This window comes from Trachurus trachurus (assembly GCF_905171665.1).
Source record: "Trachurus trachurus genome assembly, chromosome: 16".
NCBI lineage: Eukaryota > Metazoa > Chordata > Actinopteri > Carangiformes > Carangidae > Trachurus > Trachurus trachurus.
Window position 1 is genome coordinate 34,223,149 of NC_139902.1, and position 22,482 is coordinate 34,245,630.

The window sequence follows — 22,482 nt, forward strand, 5'->3', positions numbered from 1 at the left end:
ATTCTACATAGTCGACCTTTAAACATACACTTACATACTCAGACACACACACACATGCATAAACACACTGAAATGTGTTGTACAGGGTCTGACTGGTCTGACTGCTGGTCAGACGTTTCTATGTCTATGGTCAGAAACCCCTCACCAAGATGGCCGCCGTGTTGACGTACGCTGAGAAGCAGAAGGCGTCTAGGCATCTAGTCAGTAGATATATCTCTATGAACTCACCTTCACCTGAACGCCGACCGACTTCCTGCTCTACAACATGATGACGTCATCGCTTCGTTTCTCCTCCACAGAGTAAAAATCTATTTTCTCAACAACGTGAATCTGATTCACAGAACAATCAGACGTCATTGATTAGATTTGATATTTATTAGTTTCTAATGACTTTATTTATTGCTGTGTGTATTGTGTCTGGACACCGGGGGGCGCTGCTGCTGCTGCTGCTGCTGTTTGTACACACACTGACTCTGAGCTCTATGATATATTTATATTAAGATATTTGAACCTGTTGAATTATTTTCTGCTCAATAGATTTTAAATAAAATTTTGGAATAAAATAAAAACAATGTGTCTGAAGTTTTTTTTTCCATCAAAACTACTTCAATCAGCAACTTCACCCTGAGGCTGCAGTTCCTCTCCTCGCCACTAGAGAGAGTCGGTCCCCACAGACTCACACAGAGAGAAGGTCTGGCTGTTTTAAAGACACTGAGGAAACAAAAGAAACAGCACAAAAAACAATGGCTGTGTCCAAAATCACCCCCTACTCACTATCTAGTGCACTACATAGTGACCAGGCCATTTTGTAGTGGTGTCTGAATGTTTAGTGATTATTAATGTTCACTATATAGTGACTGAATCTATCCCACAATTCACCGCCAAATGTACAGAACATCCGATGGTCACTAACCAGAGCAAGATATCCCAACTTGCATTGCGGTCACGGATGGCCGTTACCACAGCGGCCCAGAGCGACCCGTGTAGCTACCAAATAAATGCAGTAGTGACCGGTGTAGCTACCAAATAAATGAAGTAGTGACCGGTGTAGCTACCAAATAAATGCAGTAGTGACCGGTGTAGCTACCAAATAAATGAAGTAGTGACCGGTGTAGCTACCAAATAAATGCAGTAGTGACCGGTGTAGCTACCAAATAAATGAAGTAGTGACCGGTGTAGCTACCAAATAAATGCAATAGTGACCGGTGTAGCTACCAAATAAATGCAGTAGTGACCGGTGTAGCTACCAAATAAATGAAGTAGTGACCGGTGTAGCTACCAAATAAATGCAGTAGTGACCGGTGTAGCTACCAAATAAATGCAAGTAGTGACCGGTGTAGCTACCAAATAAATGCAAGTAGTGACCGGTGTAGCTACCAAATAAATGCAGTAGTGACCGGTGTAGCTACCAAATAAATGCAGTAGTGACCGGTGTAGCTAAATCTTTTTACTTTCTTTTTGAGAAATGTTAGCACTTTTTTGTCCAAAAATGTCATTAAAATGTTTCCAAAACTTGACACCAATGGCCCTAATTCGAACGTACATTTACTAAGAAAGTAACTTTATTCAGTTTCAGAACAATATTTCTGTATTTCTGGTGTTTGTTTCTAAATTTTGTCCAATAGGGGGTCTGTGGTCTAATTTGTATCAATTTAGGGTCCTTGATGTAAAAACGTTTGAGAACCACCGGTCTAGAAAAGTTTCTATCTGGATCAGACTGAACCAATCCAACTGGGATTGAACAACTAGGATAAAAGTAAAGATGGATAAAATGATCCTGGATGTGTGTCAGTGTCACGCCATAAGAAACAAACGGCTCAGACTGTATAAATTTAGATTTAATAATGTTGTTGACTTTTATTGCACAGGATGGAGGTGTTCAGTTTAGTTTAGTTTAGTTTAGTTCACTTGCACATTTGTGGAATCAACAAAATAAATGAAATAAAACATAAAACGTGCAGGTGAGGTAGAAACCCACTCGGGCTCATCTTTAAACCTCACCTATAAAAGGTTATTACACAAATAACAAAGCAAAACAAAAAAATAAACATTAATATACATTAGCTTAATAGCATTACACAAAAAAACCAACAATGCAAAATAGAATAAGATCAAGGAAACAACAATTAATTGTAAAAACCAAAACTGCGAGGTGGGCGGAGCCTACTGAGCCGGCTGCAGGTACACCTGGTTGTCATGGTGATCTGCAGCATCTATGGTGTCGTAGTAGTAGGCCGGGTCGTCAGGGTGGATGTAGGCGTAGTTCTGCTCCCCGGGGTCCAGCTCGTCGTCGTCCGAGGGGGCGTGGCCTAGGTGGGCGTGGTCAGTGTCAGCGAGCTGATTGGACCGTTTCAAACCGGCTTTAGTGGTGACGGCTCGGTAGAGAGAGAACACGAGTCCAAACTGAAACATCTGTGGAGAGAAAGACGGTTAGAGGAAGAGTGTGTGTGTGTGTTTTTTATTGTTGTTTTATTTGTTGGGATCTCCATTAGCTGCGGCGCTCTAGAGCAGCGCTAGTCTTCCTGGGGTCCACATTTAAAACCAGAACATTTACTCTGTTACTACTGTTAGCTGTTAGCTGGTAGCTGGTAGCTGGTAGCTGTTAGCTGGTAGCTGTTAGCTGTTAGCTGGTAGCTGTTAGCTGGTAGCTGTTAGCTGGTAGCTGGTAGCTGGTAGCTGGTAGCTGTTAGCTGTTAACTGGTAGCTGTTAGCTGGTAGCTGTTAGCTGTTAGCTGGTAGCTGTTAGCTGGTAGCTGTTAGCTGGTAGCTGGTAGCTGTTAGCTGGTAGCTGGTAGCTGTTAGCTGGTAGCTGGTAGCTGTTAGCTGGTAGCTGGTAGCTGTTAGCTGTTAGCTGTTAGCTGGTAGCTGGTAGCTGTTAGCTGTTAGCTGGTAGCTGTTAGCTGGTAGCTGTTAGCTGGTAGCTGGTAGCTGTTAGCTGTTAGCTGGTAGCTGTTAGCTGGTAGCTGGTAGCTGTTAGCTGGTAGCTGGTAGCTGGTGTTAGCTGTTAGCTGGTAGCTGTTAGCTGGTAGCTGGTAGCTGGTAGCTGTTAGCACGTCGTCCCCTGCAGCGTCAGAACTCCAGACTCCTGTGAGCTGCGGGGCTTTCACCTGATGTGGAAATGATCCATTCCATTGTTTAATTTTTCAGCTCGTAAGGCTCACGTTTACACATGTTTGTTTTCACTCTGGTCCAAACAGTAGATTACAGAGTATCTTTGGCAGATCCGTGACTGTCTTGTTTTCATGACGACTGACCGGAAAAAGATGCGTGTTACATCATGTTTACGTGATTCCAGATTGTAAAAATCTCTGAGAAATAACGCTACACTTTAACAATGGACACACCAGGCAGTTGCTTTTTAGTTTTTAGTGCAGACCAGTTGATATTATTTATTTAAATAGTATTTTTATTATTTATTTATTTTTGTGGTTGATTGAACAGCATTTCAAGAGTGCAATCTGTGAGACTTGCTATAGCTGCTGTTTAAATAGTTACATAAATGTTTTATAATAACCCTGAGTCAACAAAAACTTAGATTAAATGGGATTATATGTAGTATTTAAGGTGCTCCAGTGTCTCACCTGGATGAAGATCAAGCCGACGTCCATACTGACGATGGTGAGGACATTCTCCTGGAACCACACGCTCAGTGCCACCGAGCAGCCCTGCACACACACACACACACACACACACACACACACACACACACACACACACACACACACACACACACACACACACTGAGTGAGTGCAGAACACACTAACTCTGCTCTACAACGGAAGAAAGAGGTAAAACTCCTCAGAGTGCAGTTCTGAGAAAAATGAGTTTAAAGTATTGTTGTTGTCCAGTCAACTGTATTGAACTTAGGATTCTGAAAATTGGTGAAATCCTTGTTTTTGCTTTTGCGAGTAGTAGTCTAGCTGTGTAAAAATATTTAACTCAAACTTAACATTTTACTCTTATTTCAGAGTTACCTCTGTCTGTCTGTGCATTGAGACAAAATATAAGCTGGCCATACAACACAAGAAAGAGGAAACTCCCATTGGTTCATAATGGCAGCAGCCTGTTGTACAGTAGGACGAGTTGAACATACACACAGAGAGAAGAAGGTAACTCATGTTACTGTGTTCTCTCGTTGTTTCACCACAGCTTTAGGGCGTTACTGTGAAAACCACCCTCAGATATAAATATATCCCAAATAAGACTTTGAGTCAAGATATTTATCTACATGATGTAGCTGAACCTTTAATGTCCCAAAAATCACAAAATCTCATTTGTGACAAAAAATTAGTTACCTCCTTCTTGCATTGTAGGGCAGACCTGTGCAGAGTGTGTGTGTGTGTGTGTGTGTGTGTGTGTGTGTGTGTGTGTGTGTGTGTGTGTGTGTGTGTGTGTGTGTGTGTGTGTGTGTGTGTGTGTGTGTGTGTGTGTGTGTGTGTGTGTGTGTGTGTGTGTGTGAGCAGCTGACCGGTGTGTAGGAGTTGTTCCCGTGTCCGAGCGGCGGCCTCGGCCCCGGCTCAGAGGAGCAGAAGGAGGAGTTGGAGCGGCGAGGAGAGGAGAAGCAGGAGCAGGGCAGCACGTCGGAGCGGTTCAGCTGCTCCGTCTGCAGGTACGAGTTCCCCAGCCAATCAGAGGGCTTCGTCCGGCCGCAGCACTTCGCCTGTCGCCACGGCAACAACAACACACGCTGAGGCACAGCTCGACACGGTTCTACTCGGTTTAGTACAGAATGTACCTTTAAACTTCAAGTCTGAGTTGTTTAAATGACAGAAATCAGTTTTGATGAATGTAAATAAGCCTTAACTTTGGGCTGACTTAATCCATTATAATTAAACAAGACGTGGGAAATTCCTACATATTATACCTTTAAAGGGATACGCCAACATTTTTTTTCATGTCTTGCCTCACTCCCGAGTCCATGACCAGCAGATAGACACCATCCTTTCAACTGTGTGTGCAGTAACCATGGAGATAGAGCCGTATCGCCGTAATTAGCTTAGCTCAAACGCTGGAAGTGTATAGGTAGTGTTAGCCTGCCTCCACCTAAAGTCGCTAATTAGCTTAGCTCAAACACTGGAAGTGTATGGGTAGTGTTAGCCTGCCTCCACCTAAAGTCGCTAATTAGCTTAGCTCAAACACTGGAAGTGTATAGGTAGTGTTAGCCTGCCTCCTACCTAAAGTCGCTAATTAGCTTAGCTCAAACACTGGAAGTGTATAGGTAGTGTTAGCCTGCCTATATATAACACTACCTATACACTTCCAGTGTTTGAGCTAAGCTAATTACGGCGATACGGCTCTATCTCCATGGTTACTGCACACACAGTAGAAAGGATGGTGTCTATCTGCTGGTCATGGACTCGGGAGTGAGGCAAGACACGAAAAAAAAAAAAAAGTTGGCGTATCCCTTTAATATGCACGTGCTGATTTGCATTGACCATATATGGTTGTGTTGGGCGGTTCAGAGGAACTCACGTAGCGCTGCAGGTTGTCCAGCAGCCGGTCCTCATAGCTGTTGCCTCGGTAACCAACAATCATATGGTCCACCTGGTCGTCCAGAGTCTGCTGCACCTGGATGACATCACAGTGACATCACACACCTGGATGACATCACACACCTGGATGACATCACACCTGGACACGCCCCCTCTTTCAAAATAAAAGTCTTTTTCTCACCTTGTCTCTGTTGACGAGCAGCAGCAGCGTCAGAAACAGCTGACCCAGGACCAGCACGATGAGGAAACCCAGGTACTGAGACCACATGAGACCACATGAGACCAGGAGAGACCACATGAGACCACATGAGACCAGGAGAGACCAACAGAGACACAGTGATGTTGCTAGGTACGCGTCCTGCGTCTCTGACGCATTCAAATCTGAAAGGACGCAGTAAACTCACTCTCCATGCGTCCCGGGGACGCACCTCATTTTCCCATGAAAAATATTGTTAACAACAACTGGTGTTTAAAATCATGGGAACTAACTAGTAGGGTTGTCACCAGGACTAACACTTACTGTACCAAGTACCGTGAGTACCGAAAAAATACAACTTTGCCTTTTTGCACTGCGGAACGTTTCTCACTGGATGAGTTTTAGACGTACCGATTATAGCCTGCTACAGCACAATTATTTAACGAGTCAAAAAGCCGCCGACACTGATCACTGCATGCGGAGTTGTAATGCAGCCTGAACGCAGCTCAAACCGACCCGGTGCCGCCGCACGGAGACCAAGCTTTGATAAACACACCGGATCCGTGTCGTTTACAGTATCCTGCCGTAGTTTAGCCGCTCGCTACCGGAGCTTAATTGAAAAAAAAAAAAAAAAAGCACTCGTCGCGGTGGAGCGGAGAACAGCGGAGTTTCACCTGCTGCAGCTGAACAGCTGACATCACCCTCAGAGCTCTGTCTTCAGACTGTCCCTCACACAGGGACAACATGGAGCTGCCTGTGTGAGTTTTATTACTGTAATGTTTACATCAGGTTGAGTTCAACAAATCAGTTTATGCTGCTGTGATTTAAGTAAATACAGTAATCATCATAGTGTAGTGGCAGAAAGACCATTTCAACTCTATCAAATATTGTGTTGGTCAAGAACAAGTTCAACTTAAAGTCAGAGGAAAAATGTTTAGGGTGTTTTTACCGTTCCTAAATGTAAAAATGGGTCCCATTGGACCCTCAACATTATTTAAAGGTTAAATAACGTGTTACTTAAACATTTTTCATTGTGCTGTGCTCTAAAAATAAACTAACAAATACTAGTGTAGAGTCCTGTATAAGGAATGTTGAGCTTAAACTTAAACTTAAATTTAGGTTCTCAGGAAAATAGCTGCTCAATCAGTAAATAGTTAATGAATCGATGAGATCAACTAACGATTAATTAATTAATCGATAATTTGCATCCCTAGGCCCTAGTTTTTTTTTTATTGTGGTATCGAATAAGTATCGAGAATCGTGGAAATTTACAGAAATTGTGGTATCATGACAACCCTATTGGGGACCCATTGAATTTCCCAGGGACCCAAATCACCACCTGTGGGTCCCGGGGACTCACTACATTGAAAACCTATCAACATCACTGGAAACCAACAAAGACCAACAGAGACCACAGCTGGTCCAGATGTTCTACCAGCTGGTCCAGATGTTCTACCAGCTGGTCCAGATGTTCTACCAGCTGGTCCAGATGTTCTACCAGCTGGTCCAGATGTTACTCACCAGCAGCAGCAGGAATCTGTGTTCTCTGTCGGTTCCAACGCATCCAACAACACTGACCAACACGACCACCGCACCGACCACCAGCAGCCCGAAGGCCACGGTGTGCAGCTCCACTACACACACACACACACACACACACACACACACACACACACACACACACACACACACACACGGTCATTACACAGATACTAACACAGGGTTTATACAGGAATCTTGAAGTTAATTTAAACACCTTTTTAAGACTTTTTCAAGACCTTATCAATATTTATTAACACCTCACCTCCACTTCAAGCTGTGACCATTCACATCAATGACACTTTTAACTGAACAGGTTTAGTTTGTGATTCAGACTGTAGTAGACCACTATGATACAACAGAATTCACAATATATAGACTGGCATAATAAATCAAAGGAAAAGTTGATCAAAAAAGAAATATTGCTCAACTCCCCAAAACAAAAACTACAATCAGGACAGTCATGACATGTGTCTCAGCTCGTTTGATTTTGTTTCTCGTAGTAGAGCTGCAGCTGATATCTGAGTACTCGAGGACTCGCTCGACTTGGGCAGCGTCCGAGTGCCGTTTCCCTACTCGGATTCCTTCAAAACTTAAGACTTTATAAAGTCGTGAAAAGACTTTTTAATACTTTTTAAGGACCCGTAAGAACCCTGTGTACAGGTGTGATACAGGTGTTGTACAGATGTTACCTGAGTCGACGACCGTCAGGAAGTTTTCTGTTCCAAACAGGATCCAAACACCACAACCAGCCACACTCAGCCCCAGCACCTACACACACACACACACACACACACACACACACACACACACACACACACACACACACACACACACAGAGGTCAAAGGTCACATGACTTCACAATAAAACACACGTCACTAAATCTCTTCGTGTATATAAAACGCTGTAGGAAAACTGATCAGTCTCAGCTGGTTCAGTGATCCGTATATATCAGAGGTTACCGTGGGAACCAGAGGTAACCGTGGGAACCAGAGGTTACCGTGGGAACCAGAGGTTACCGTGGGAACGAACGGCCTCACCATGAAGATGCTGTTGATGACCGCTGAGCAGAACTTGAGCAGCTGGATCTTCACCTGCAGCTTCATGATGTCGCCTCCGTCCGGTTCTGGTTCAGGTCTCAGGTCTGAGAGCAGAGTTCACTTCCTCATTGTGTCTAAACATTAACACACACACACACACACACACACACACACACACACACACACACACACACACACACACACACACACACACACACACGCAGCAGGAACAAGGAAGCTGCTGTGATTTAATGAGTAATGATCAGGAATGTATCACGTTACAGCTGAAATGACCCAACGACCCGTTGCTGCTCTAGAGAAAACACAGAGGAGTTCGACTTTAATCCCCTGAAGAACCTTTAAAGGGATAGTTCACCCAAAATTGAAATTTCATTCATTCATTATCTCCTCCCCCTCATGTGGACTAAGGGCTGGGAGAAGTTTCAGAGTCCTCCGTGGCTTCTCTGAGTTACAGGGGGTCTCGGCGTAGCAGTGCATGTCCATATGACCAAAAAACATCCAAATCGTGATTTGGACGGACCAGGAAGAGGAGCTTGGAGAAGCTTCCGCTACAAACAAGCTTAAAATATAGACTTATTTAATTTTTTGGGGAACAATTTCTCATGTTGGGGCTTCAATACAAGAGGGACATTACATACAAGCAGCATGGAGGTATCTGGATGTTTTTTGGTGTGTCTTTTTGTTACGAAGACAGTTGGTATCCATTTGCAACCGTCATATGGACATGCACTGCTACGCCGAGACCCCCTGTAACTCAGAGAAGCCACGGAGGACTCTGAAACTTCTCCCAGCCCTTAGTCCACATGAGGGGGGGGAGATAATTCCAATTTTCAATTTGGGTGAAGTATCCCTTTAACATTTCAGATCATTGTGATCCAGATTAAACCTTCTGAACAACGGGACCCCGGAGGTTCTTAAAAGTTCTGTAGGTTCTTAAAGTTTCTGGAGATATCCCATCATGCATTTGCAGTCACAGATCACCGTTTACGGGGCCAAAACCCTGACATTAATAGTTGGCATTGAAAACAAATATTGGCATTGTAGTTCACGCGTCTCTAGCTCCTCCCCTCAGACACTTGAGAAATTGAAAAAAAGGAACATTGAAACCGAAAAAAAAAAAATTGAAACTGAAAACCAGTGAGACTACATGATAATATATATATATATATATATATATTTTAAATCCAAATAAAATATTGTATTTTTTATGCCTGTGTTCCAACATTATTCAATGCCTATACTTTTTTTCAGTGTCAATACAACTTTTATTACAATGCCAAATTTTGTTTTCAATGCCAACTATTAATGTCAGGGTTGTGGCCCCACGGCCGTTAGAGGGCGGTCGGACGTTTTAATTACGTAACGTAGTAAAACTACGTAATTAACTGTGTGTCGAGGTCGTTGTCTGAAAGTGTTTTTCCTCTGACCAGTGAGTTACTATCTGGTCCACTGAGGAGGGAACGAGGGAACGAGGGCGTGATTACAGACGGAGGGGTCAGAGGTCACAGCCTCGTTCCCACCACGTCGTGTTTTTACTGCCTGGTCTGGTCGGCCCGGTTACCACGGCAACGCCTCGTGCCTCCAACGAGGGTTAGTTTCATTTCATACTGGACGTGTGCTGGGAGTTATCTCTGGGAACACTCAGTACGTTTACATGACACTTTAAAAAACCAAATTATTGCCTTAATCCGACTATAACTGGACAACTGAAGTGCAGGTAAACACCTTAGTCCGACTGAAATCGGAGTTGGAGAACAACGATTAAGACACCCAGATAATGCGATTGGAATTAGATTTTCTCCGTCATGTATTCGCCTTAGTCGGAGTATAACTGGACAATGCATGTGAGCTGCTCCACAACCGTAGAGACGGCACCAAGTGGAGCAGAGAAGCCGCCTGAACCCGGCAAAGTAAAGAAAAAAACCCAACATCAGCGCCGATTCAATGCATTTCACACAGCGCCACCAGCAAGAGTGTTTTATTAAAAAAACAAATAAAAGAGAGAGAGAGAGAGAGAGAGAGGAAGCCCGTATCCTATTCTCAGTGCGCATCCAGCCCAGACTGACGCGTCTGGTCGGGTACTGCAGTTGAGAATTTATTATGAAGCTACTAAGTTGTTTATATTCAGTTTTTTATGAGGTGACAGAAAAGTCAACAGGACAGGGGGCATATTAACCTGCTGAAACAACAGGTGATGCCACATGAGGGGGCGGACCCCGTCAGTTATTCGGTTTTTCAGTTGCATGTAAATTGAGACAAGGACAGAAGTCCGACTTGACGCCAAAATCGAATTTTGAGCCTAGCTCAATTAAGCTCTGCATGTAAACGTACTGAGTGGGAGTAAAGTAGAACAAATGACACATTAACATTTAAATTCCTACCAATTCAGTGCTACGTACATAGGTAGATACGTATATGTAAATTTACCAGTATCTGTGCATTCACCTTCACTTTGCCGACACGGTTCTGACATATTATCTTTTTTGGAAAGTAACGGTATTTAGGAACGGTATTTTTCTACTTATTTCAAGTGAAAATTAGTTTGAAACAAGTGAAAATGATCTAAAAACAAGTTAATTTTTAGGTTTTAGTCTTATTTTAAGTGGAAAGAGATTAGTTTTGACTAGAAATGAGACATTTTGACAAGAAATAAGACAAATATTCTTGGAAAGATGTAGAGTTTTTGCAGTGTATGGTGCTGTTAAGATTCATTAAAGTGCTGATTTTTAAAGTGCATGGAGTAAAGTGCCGACTATTTTTAGTAATCTTTTTAAAATGCTACAGATGTTGAACTTTCCCTTATGACCAGCGGTGATGTAGTAGTGTGTGTGTGTGTGTGTGTGTGTGTGTGTGTGTGTGTAGGATTTTCCTCAGCCGTTTTCTGTCACACTGAAATTCTGGAAAGACCCTGCTGACACACACACACACACACACACACACTGATACACAGAGATACACACACACACTGATACACACACGCTGCAAGTTAGGATTTGTCCTGCTCATGTTTCTTCTTTATGAAGGAACATGCCTGTGTGTGTGTGTGTGTGTGTGTGTGTGTGTATGAGGGTTCAGACAGGAAGTGTCAATCAAATCTCACCTTGGGCGCCGACCACTTGGCTCCGCCCACATCTGCTCTGTCGGTTTCATTAACACTTCACACTCTGAGCACTTTGTTGTTTTTAAATGTTATTCACTGCAAAAACTCTACATCTATCCAAGAATATTTGTCTTATTTCTAGTCAAAACAAATCTCATTCTACTTAAAATAAGACTCATCACATAAAAAGCAGCTTGTTTTTAGACACTTTTTACTTCTTTCAAGCAGATTTTCACTTGAAATAAGTAGAAAAATCTGATAGTGGAGCAAGTTTTTCTTTCTTATTACAAACACAAAACTAAATCAATCACGTAACAAAGAAATTAACAGTCGACAATTATGTTTCCTTGTTTTTACAAAAGATGAGAAAAAGTAATCCCTGACAAAAAGGACTAATGACACAAATAAAAAGCAAGTAAACAGGCAGAGAGCCCTGCCTCAACAAAACAGATGAAACAAAACGGACAGGAAATAAAGGGCATAAAAAACTTGCCAGTGGAGCAAGTTTTTCTTCCTTATTACAACCACAAAGAACCTGCTTTCACTGGCAGATTTTTCTACTTATTTCAAAGTGAAAATTATCTAAAAACAAGTACTTTTTTATTTTTATTCTACATAAAATTAGACTAATCACATTAAAAAGCAGCTTGTTTTTAGTCTTTTTACTTCTTTCAAGCAGATTTTCACTTGAAATAAGTAGAAAAATCTGACAGTGGAGCAAGTTTTTCTTTCTTATTACAAGCACACAAAAAAAAACTTGCTTTCACTGACAGATTTTTCTACTTATTTCAAGTGAAAATTAGTTTGAAACAAGTGAAAATGATCTAAAAACAAGTTCATTTTTAGGTGATGAGTCTTATTTTAAGTGGAAAGAGTTTAGTTTTGACTAGAAATGAGACATTTTGACAAGAAATAAGACAAATATTCTTGGACAGATTTTGGGTTTTTGCAGTGTAGATGAAGAGTTAACTGTGACATCATCAGCTAGGTGGGGGGGGGTAACAGCCCCTCCTCCCTCCTCCTCCTCTCTCTCTCCTCAGTCAGTGAGTGTCTCTCCTCCAGGATGAACGTGTTGTTCTCTCTCTCTCTCTGGTTCGTTCTGATGATGTCGACCTGCTGTGGTGAGTCACTCTGACCTCTGACCCCTGTGTTGTTGTTGTTGTTGTTGTTGTTGTTGTGACTCTCTGACCAGCGGCTGTGAGGAGAGATGCTGCTGAGGTTTGATTGATTGATTGATATCTTTATTTCAATCATGTAAACGACAGTGTAAAAAAAATAAGATAAAATAATAATATAATAAGTGAACAGAAAAATGTATACACAAAAAAGTACCATCTCATAAGCAACACAGTTTACATGAGTGAAAAGGAGTAGGAAGAAGTATAAACTTATCTAATCCTACCCCTATCATTTTAACTATATGTTCTAATTAAACATTTTACACATTACACATTTTAATCCAAATAGTAAGTAAGCAAACACCTTGTGTGAATTATTCAATGCACCTCTGGAGAATCATTTCTTTATGTCTCTTTTTAAACATGATTACACTCGAAATGTTTTTGATTTCAGTAGCTACTCATATTATTCCACAGTTTTACTCCACAAATGGTGATACAGAAACTTTTCTTTTCTGGTGGTTCTGTCGGGTCTCAGAGTGGAGGTTAAATGTAAAGCAACTGGACTTAGTTATTTGTCTAGGAAGACGTTTCACCTTCATCAGTTCATGTAGCATCTGACCAGGCTGGGACTGGTCCAACTATCTGGTGTGGAGACTCACTATTGAACGCCCACACAAGCAGGGCCGGCCCAAGCCTCCATGGGGCCCTAAGCAAAATCTTTATTTTGGTGCCCTCTATTACTGCCAATAATACTATTTCATGTTTTACTCTGTCATTACGAATCATCATATCCTGGCAGGTTTTTACCCATCTATGGTTTTTATTCTGAAATGGCACCAAATTCAGCTAAAAGTGCAGCAGCCCTTCGTTGATTTACATTTCTTCAAATTGATATAGTTACTTGGATACTGAATGTCACCTCGGTCGACTAAAAGTAACAAAATAAACCAACAGACAATGCATTTACTGTAAACACATCATCTGCTTTTTAAAATGTTTACAGAAAAGTGCAACAACAATTTGAAATGCAACAATAATCAAAGTTTTTTGTAATTACGCAGTGTTTCTATAAGGATCGACAAAAGTTACGCACTACAATTTTAAAAAGTTACTTGCCTTTTGGGGGCCCCCCCAAGAGTCACGGGGCCCAAGCAGGAGCTCAGTTCGCTTATGCCTTGGGCCGGCTCTGCACACAAGAGGTTAAATAGTGAGTCTCCACACCAGATAGTTGGACCAGTCCCAGCCTGGTCAGATGCTACATGAACTGATGAAGGTGAAACGTCTTCTAGTCCAGTGGTTCTCAACTGGTGGGTCGGGACCCAAAAGTGGGTCTAGACCCGTTCTGGATGGGTCACGGACAGCTGGTCCAAAAATTAAATAATATTTAATGCACATCTGATGTTGGACATGTCTTTTATTTTGAAAAATAACTTATATTGAAAGGCACGAGACACGTGAACACATGCAGTTGTAATGCTCCTCCTCACTTTCTTATTATTTGCTCTGAATGCAAAGATATCAGTTTCTTATTAATGTGGCCTGATGCAGTGAATCTTGTTTTGTTTTGTGGGTCTTTATTTTGTGCAGTTTGATATTTATCCACTTTAGTGAACATGCTCTGAATGCAGAGATGCATCAGAAGTCAAATATATCGTTTTGTTGGTCTCCATTTTGTGCAGTTTGATATTTTTTTATTCACTTCCGTTGTCATGGTAACTCCTCAGTTTCATTCATGTGCTCTGAAATGCACTTTGCTCAATAAAGAGATAAATGAGTTTTTAAAGGCTTAAAAAAAAATTCTTGGTTTGAATTCTATAAAAGTGGGTCGCAACTTAAAGCAGAAGTGAGTGATCCGGTCGTTTTCGCTAATGCTGCGTTCCAGGCAGGCTTTTGAAATCATAAATTACAGCTTCAAGTCACAACTTACGACTTTGTAGCGTTTCAGGCAACCCACTCGTGTTTTTCCGACCTGTTTTACCGGTGAAAGTCACTATAACGGCCACTCGTAACTTCTGACCGGTGAACTCGTACCAGATCAAACTGGTACCACTTCACAGGTCGGAAAAAAACGAGTTTCCTTGAACGCACCATAACAGTCCTCGTCGCTACGTCACCACATTCACGGCGTTCCTTGGCTGCACACACAGCCCTGCATGCCGTTCTCTCTCCTCATTGGATAAAAACTGTAGGATACGATAAATGTTTTCTCCTGGGCTCAGAGCAGAGCAGAGGGACTGACAGACCCGTGTTTCAGTCCAAACACTCTATGTAAGTGATTGCTGTCGGAAGATACAACTATTTAAGACTTATATTAACACAAATATATCACTCACTTCTGCTTTAATGACCATGAGAAGATGTGGAGCCCAGAGTGAGACTAGTGGAGAACCCCTGGTCTAGACAAATAACTAAGTCCAGTTGCTTTCCATTTAACCTCCTTTGAAATACTATGACCTGGAAAAATGAGAATCTGCACCGGCTGATTGTCTCATAGTGGAGACTCTCAGAACCAGAACCAGATCTGGAAGTTCTCAAGATTAAAGCCTGAAGTTCCTGATGTTTCCTGCAGCCTGGAGGTTCTTAAAGGGACAACCAGGAGTTTCTCCATCGGCAGAACGAAAAATTCCGCAACAATAATTTCCTTACTTTCGGTTTCGTGGCGAGTCATGAGAATAACGCCGCCGAATCTCCGTTTATGGTGGGAACTACGACGGTATGTGATCGTCTTCCAACCTCTGACTTTAATTCTTGATGAATGAAAACATGAGTCTGTCTTGCGCCGGTCAAAGAATTTCACGGTGCGGAGGCTCATAAATGTAGTGAGAAAACACTTCACTTTAACAAAACTCCTCTTACCGTCGTAGTTCCCACCATAAACGGAGATTCGGCGGCGTTATTCTCATGACTCGCCACGAAACCGAAAGTAAAGAAACGCTGGTCGGCTCGCCCAGCATTTCCACCACCACTAATAATAACAAAATAACCATAGAGACAAAACCATAGATTTATCTAAAATGGACCATTAACAAGTGGTAACGTAGATTCATCCACATTAATATGAGACTTTTTATAACCAAATAGAAACTCCTGGTTGTCCCTTTAAAGGTTCTGTAGGTTCTTGTATATCAGTCTTTGAAGGGTCTTTGAGCCCGAAACGTTACTCCCTTTGGGTGATAATAAATGATCTATTGCTCTGGAGCTTTTTTGTTGGTGTGCGGATTTTTCCTTTTTCATCATTGACCTTTTTCGTCCAGCACCCAGCATCAGCTTTTTGGGATGTGCGTGCTTTGTTTATACTTTCTTATATATAGTAACTCATCATCCTTGTGAAGTTTGTTTCACTTTTGATTCTTCAGTAAAAACAATCGTGTGATGTCACAGCTGTCGGTGAATCAGTGACCTGAGGTCTGAGTGGGTCCAGATGCAGCACTTCCACGTTACCGTGACAACAGCATGGTGTTGACTGACTCACAGCAACTGGTCCTGGATCAGATCTGATCAATAATCACAGTGAACTTCTGTTTCCTGCTCCTGCTGATTAGTCAGTGAAGCAGAACGTTTTATTTCTAATTAGGTTGAATAGTGTCATGATAAAACTCTCCTGTTGTCCTCCTGGGTCAAGGAAGGAAGGCAGGAAGGAAGGAAGGATGAAGGGAAGGAAGGAAGGATACAGGGAAAGATGGGAGGAAAGAGGAAGGGAAAAAGGAATGAAAGATAGAAGGAGGGAGGGAACAGATTGGGTCAATTGGGTCAAAATGGAAGGAAGAAGTAAGGACGAAGGAAGGAAGGAAGGAAGGAAGGAAGGAAGGAAGGAAGGAAGGAAGGAAGGAAGGAAGGAAGGAAGGAAGGAAGGAAGGAAGGAAGGGAAAAGGATTGTGGAAAAAAAAGAAGGGACAAGGAAGGAAAGAAGGGAGGAAAGAGGAAGAGAAAAAGGAAGGAAACATAGAAGAGGGAGGGAACAGATTGGGTCAATTGGGTCAAAATGGAAGGAAGAAGTAAGGATGAAGGGAAGGAAGGAAGGAAGGGAGGGGAAAATGGAGGTGGCGTCTGTGAAAAGTCACCGCGGTAACGCAGTGAGGAGGAATGGAGCGTTACACTGATGCTGCATTCACCTGCAGTCGGGCAGACGGCCGTCGCTAACAAACCAGATGTCATTTTAGTCACAGAAGTCCAGAGAAAGACGGTAAAACAACACCACATCGCCATGACAACATGTTGTCACGTGTATTGTTTTGCCACTTGTTTACATAGAGGCTTGTTTATGTCCGTCTGCCCAATTTCACGTGAATGCAGCATGAAAAATACGACTGAGTTGCTTGAGATATACAACCACAACGCTAGATGAGAGGAATTCCTACACAATGTCCCTTTAAGTTTCTATACTAATGTTATGAACTAAAAACATAAAGTTTTTATCTCAGTGTACTGGAATCTCACATTGTCATACACAGATGTGGTGTTTGTCCCACATCTGGTCAGGTGTTCTGGTTCACCTGGACGGACCGCTAGAGGAGCTCATGGCGTGGTGCGTTCACTGCCCCGTGGTGCGTTCACTGCCCCGAGTCCCGTCAACAGGCTGTGTAACAGAGAGTAGTGACAGCATTGGGCCTATGGCAGCGCCTCCTGGTGGAGGAATATGGGTTTTGCAAAAGAACTGACATCTCTGCATTGTTGGTGAATGAGCAAGTGTGGTGTTTTCAATAGTTTAAGGACATTTATAGATCACCCACGTTAATAGCATCATTGAGGATCCTTTACAGATAAACATTAATGTTAGGAGAGTAAAAAAAACAGTTGTCTACATTAATGTTTCAATCTACATTTTATAATAAACAAATTATAAGTATAATCCATTTTCATCAATTTACCAGCAAGTGGGCAACACACATACATTGGAGTGAATGGGTTTTCTGGGCGCTTTTGCAATACCCATATCCTGCCACTAGGGGGGCAAAACCCTTAAACCCTTAAACCCATAAACCCTTAAACCCTTACCACGGGAGTCAATGGTGGTGTTGCTACTCTCTTTTAGGCCCAATCCCAAACCAGCCCCTATCCCCTAACCCTATCCACTACCCCTCCGTTTGCGCGTTCACGCGGAGCTCCGCCATATTAAGGGCCGTCCCAAACCAATTACCACTGAGTGGAAGTGGCTTGTCAAGCCCTTAAATAGCGAGTCTGCACCGGTGCAGGCTCGCTGGTGGTTGCAGCAGAAATTACGTCCGGACAATGGAGGAAACGTCATTCAAGTGTAGTTCCGTCTACTTCTTCCAAGTATTTTAGATCAAACACACACCTTTATCCGTGGACGTCGGAACTCGGCTATTTTCTGAGAGGGAGGGGGGATTTTTGTTGGGAGAGTTGGGGGAGAGACGCACACTTATCAATGATTAAAGATCTGATTTTAAGTTATTTTATAATAGCATACGGGATTCTCTCAAATAATAGCCAGTATTCAATTGTTTACACAGACAAATAAAGGCCGGCCCTAAATACAAGCTGGGTAAAAAAAAAAAAAAAAAAAAAAAAACTCAGTCGCCTGGAACAAACTGACAACGATCAGAAACTCTTTCAACTTTGTGGACTGTTTGTGAAGACTGACTGGAGTAAAGCTGATCTCATCCTCTGCTTTAGAGAGGGACAAGTTGCACTATCGGACCTGGGTCTCTGCTCCGTCTCCGGTCCCGAACGGGCTCGGACACGGAGCGGGGGGGGGGGGGGGGGGGGGGGGGGGGGGGGGGGGGGGAAGTGAAGCGCAACAGCGCAACGGTGACAGAGCTGCAGGTCCGACAGCGCAGCGAGGAGAACAGTACGTGAGGATGAAGATGAACTAATGAACGATGAGCTTGGTCACTAATGTGTAAAAAAGAAACTGAGGGATTTAGAAATTGAAGGCTGAGCTGTCACGCTGATGCAGGCTGCTGATGCAGGCTGCTGTATAGAGCCAGGCACCAGCAGGCTGCATCACATCAAAAGCATAGATCTATGCATTAGATGAAATAAATGTTAGTCAGACAAATTGAGTTTAAATTCAGATTCTTTTTCTTTTCTTTCTTTTTAAGCGTAATGCTGTGGGTATAGGGAGGCTGATTTTAGGTTTTATGTTAGGCTATTATTCTTGAGTTAACCCATTCCAATTCCTATGTAAATATTTTGTCCTTCATATTGCACTGTGTTGCTTCTACCCTCTGCCCTCATGTCTGTTCTTAATTTATATAATGCACTTTGAATTGTCTTGAGTTTAAACTGGTAAACGGCATGACAGCTGCAGCACAGGCAACGCGTCTCCATGATAAACGGTTCCTTCCTGTTTCCTTTAAGGTAGCGAGGGCGTCTCACTTGTTTGGCTTTACGTTTATACCCTCCCCCTTAATCAGGAGTGCCCTCCGCAGCTGGGAGTGGAACTCCATTTGGAGTGACACTCGGTAGTGAAGTGGTAGTGAGTAGGGACTAGTTTGGGATTGGGCCTTACACTGCTCTACTGTAGGTCTGACGGAGCCTCTGAGTCCCTGAGTTCAGGCTGCAGGCGAGTCCCAACACGAGTCCTGACACGCGTCCCGCTGCGAGTCCCGATACGCCTCGTCCTCGTCCTCGTCCTCGTTCTCGTCCTCGTCCTCGCCGTGTTGCAGCTCAACGAGTCGAAGCTCGACGGCCACGCACCGCGGAGGAGAACAACAACAACAAGAAGAGAAACAACGAAGAGAAATAAAGAAGAAATGTGACTCTAGGTTTTATTTCACTTCCTGTTCAGGCTTAAAGCTACAACTCAGATTAACGACGCCTCGCATCCTCCGTGACCTCTGACCCGTAACCACGGCAACCACATGGGGGCCGTGGGGGTCCCCCTGCTCCGAATCCTCTCCCCTGATTGGCTGCTGCAGCGGAGGAGCGGTCGTTACTGTGTGTGTGTGTGTGTGTGTGTGTGTGTGTAACCTGAGCTGGACCTTCTCAGTTTATCAGCAGCTCATGAACTCGACTCAGTTTGTTGTTTAAAGGGACAGTTCAACATTTCACCATAATCCCTATAGTCATAGCAGTAGGTTTGTTACCTTTAATTGTCGGTGCAAGCTATTTTTAGAACGGCGGAGCAGAGCTGTGAGCTGCTCAGAGCTACGCTACGGAGGCTCATTATGGGATTTCTTGGTTTCCCTCATCATCAAACTCATCAAATACACAATCCAACAACTCCACAAACACTCTGGTGGACAAGTTGTGAGCTGCACATTCACCACGCTATGAGATAATAACACAACGTTACCACACAGAGTTGTTTTAGAGGGAAATTCATGTACATCACGGATCCTAAACTGACACAGATTAGACCACAGACCCCCACGTTGGACAACATTTTGAAGCAAACTCCATATTTGTTTCGACACTTAAAATTAGGGCCAATGGCGTGAATTTTTGGAAATATTGTAGAGAAATTTCCAGAAAAAAAGTGGTAAAATTTCTCAAATTGTTTTTTTTTTAATTCTAGAAAAAGTGGTAACATTTCTAAAAAAAAAAAAGAAAAAGAAAAAAAAGTATAAAGTAAAAAAAAAAAGTGGTAAGAATTCTCAAAAGAATGTTAAAAAAAATTCTAGAAAAAGTGATAACATTTCTAATAAATAAATAAATAAAGGGGAAAAAAACCAAGTGGTAAATTTCTCAAAAGAAAGTTTTAAAAAAATTCTAGAAAAATTGGTAAAATTTCTCAATTTTTTTTCTTCTAGAAAAGCTGCTGTAAACACGTCATCTGCTTTGTTTAATTGTTGGTTTTAAATAAACTGCAACAGCAAAGTGCAACAACAACAATTAAGGTTTTTTTTGTAATTATACAGGACTTCTCTAGGGATCGACAGAAGTTACACAAGTTTTGATTCAACTTCTAACTTGAAGTCGGGGGTCGATAGAACAGTTCTGGTTTGAGTGTCAAGCGCTCAGTGAGAAACTGGCCTCTAGGGCCGTTCCCGAGCAACACCAGCAGCTGATTCCTCAAACAGTACTGACTTAAAGGACAATTCCGGGCAAATTCAGCTCGGGGCTGTATGTTCCTAACATTTTAGGTCTAAAAGAAGGAATCTGAAGATGTTCAGTTTAATGTCTCCTGTTTTGCGGTAGTTGTGTCTGTCCCCGCATCGCCACGGCAACGATGAATGGGAGCGGATTGAAGTTCTGCTGCTTAGGCTGTTTCCATCCCTCAAAGCCACAGACAGCGTCAGATGGAGACTCAAACATGCAGCCAGAAGTTTATTTACTTCAACAAGCCGACATGTTTGTAAAACTAGATCTAATTCAAAGTCTGGCGGAGTCGAGACCCAAGTTGACGCTCGGTGTGTTCAGGTGCAGTGGGAAGCTCCCGTTTGTGTCATAAACAGGAATATCAACTCTTTTTACTTGCTTCAAGTAAAAAAAAACTTCTCGGCGCATGTTTGAGTCTCCATCTGACGCTGTCTGTGGAAAAAAATGTACACTTCAAGCAAGTCAAGAGTTGATATTCCTGTGTTTATGACACCAACGGGAGCTTCCCACTGCACCTGAACACACCGAGCGTCAACTTGGGTCTCGACTCCGCCAGACTTTGAATTAGATCTAGTTTTACAAACATGTCGGCTTGTTGAAGTAAATAAACTTCTGGGTGCATGTTTGAGTCTCCATCTGACGCTGTCTGTGGCTTTGAGGGATGGAAACAGCCTAAGCAGCAGAACTTCAATCCGCTCCCATTCATCGTTGCCGTGGCGATGCGGGGACAGACATAACTACCACAAAACAGGAGACATTGAACTGAAAACCTTCAGATTCCTTCTTTTAGACCTAAAATGTTAGGAACATACAGAGTGAGTTGAATTTGCCAGGAATTATCCTTTAAATTGGGAATTAAAAAAAAAATATTACACAGCAATTGTGTGAAAATTAAGACATTTTTCAAAGATTCATAATTTCACCTGTGAGCATTTTGAAAAATTGTGCTGTGACGCTCGAAATTAAACTCAGAATTGTTCTTTAGACCTTTATCTTATTAGAAGTAAAACAGGAACTATGTTGTTTCCTCCACAGACGTAGGAGATGAAGAAGTGACCACGGCCGACTACAGCGATGACGTCACCACGCCGACGCCCGACTACGACTACACCTTCACCTTCGACTACTACTACGTCACTGACGGTACTCGCAGTAGTAAAGTTGCAGTATAGTTACAGTATAGTTACAGTAAATACTCAGAGTTACTCCCCGGTGTGTAACGTTGTGTCTGTGTTTCCTGCAGGGGTTCAACTGGACGAAGTCAAGAACCAGGTGAGTCAATTAATCAATCAATATTCAACTGATTATGGATGATCAATATTCGACTGAAGTAGGCCTGTAACAATACACCAAAGTCACGATTCGATTCGTATCTCGATTTCTGACCCACGGGTTCGATACACAATTCGATTCAATTCAAATTTTTTAAGGTTAAACAAAGAAGAGATTTTGGTAGTAAAATAGCAAAAACATTAGATGTTTTAGGGCTGGTGACAGTATTTTCTCATTTACAGAGTGATAAAAAGAGATATCCACAATCCTCCTCTGGAAAAACTAAAGACTCTAATATGTCAACTAAATAAAACAAAGCAGCTTCATCCATTGTTCACATTTATGTTCTGAAAATATGCGCATATTTAATTAGATATTGCCTCATTTACATATTTAAAACTAAAACAAAACTTATAATACAAAAAATAAATGTCTTAATATGAGTGATAAACTTGGGAAGTTTCATGGTGAAATCTGTTAGTTTATATTTTTTTTAAATGAACCGTTTAACGACAGAGAGACAGTGAACTCACCACTGATTGGACGGTGCTGCTGTGATGTCATCATGATGTCATCTCCTCCCCCCCCCCCCCAGGCAGCAGTGATTGGTCGGCTGACCCCGGCGCTCCTCCCTCTGGGATTGGCCGTCCACCACGTCTGGACCTGATGACATCACCACTCTGAGAGCTGATTGG

At 42.5% G+C, this 22,482-nt stretch overlaps 1 protein-coding gene and 1 long non-coding RNA gene across 2 annotated transcripts; one reads left to right on the forward strand and one right to left on the reverse strand.

The window, feature by feature from the left end:
- Positions 1-1,820: 1,820 nt before the first annotated feature.
- Positions 1,821-8,372, reverse strand: LOC310999049 (tetraspanin-19). The gene is made up of 8 exons (XM_083989353.1): positions 8,270-8,372; positions 7,921-7,999; positions 7,211-7,323; positions 5,675-5,749; positions 5,474-5,569; positions 4,470-4,661; positions 3,582-3,665; positions 1,821-2,412 (listed from the first exon to the last, which is right to left on the reverse strand). Exons 1-8 carry the CDS (start codon positions 8,333-8,335, stop codon positions 2,164-2,166), a joined length of 954 nt encoding a protein of 317 aa, XP_083845479.1. The 5' UTR covers positions 8,336-8,372; the 3' UTR covers positions 1,821-2,163.
- A 4,069-nt stretch (positions 8,373-12,441) lies between these two features.
- Positions 12,442-21,785, forward strand: LOC310999072. The gene is made up of 3 exons (XR_014596028.1): positions 12,442-12,511; positions 21,551-21,658; positions 21,759-21,785. It is a non-coding gene; the product is annotated as an uncharacterized lncRNA (long non-coding RNA).
- The last annotated feature ends 697 nt before the right edge of the window (positions 21,786-22,482 follow it).

Coding starts and splice junctions, on each gene's coding strand:
- LOC310999049 (XM_083989353.1), bottom strand. CDS start 8,335: ATGAAGCTGCAGGTGAAGATCCAGCTGCTCAAGTTCTGCTCAGCGGTC. Junction 7,324..7,920: donor CCTGACGGTCGTCGACTCAG/GTAACATCTGTA, acceptor GTGTGTGTGTAG/TGGAGCTGCACACCGTGGCC. Junction 4,662..5,473: donor TGGACAACCTGCAGCGCTAC/GTGAGTTCCTCT, acceptor CCGTGGCGACAG/GCGAAGTGCTGCGGCCGGAC.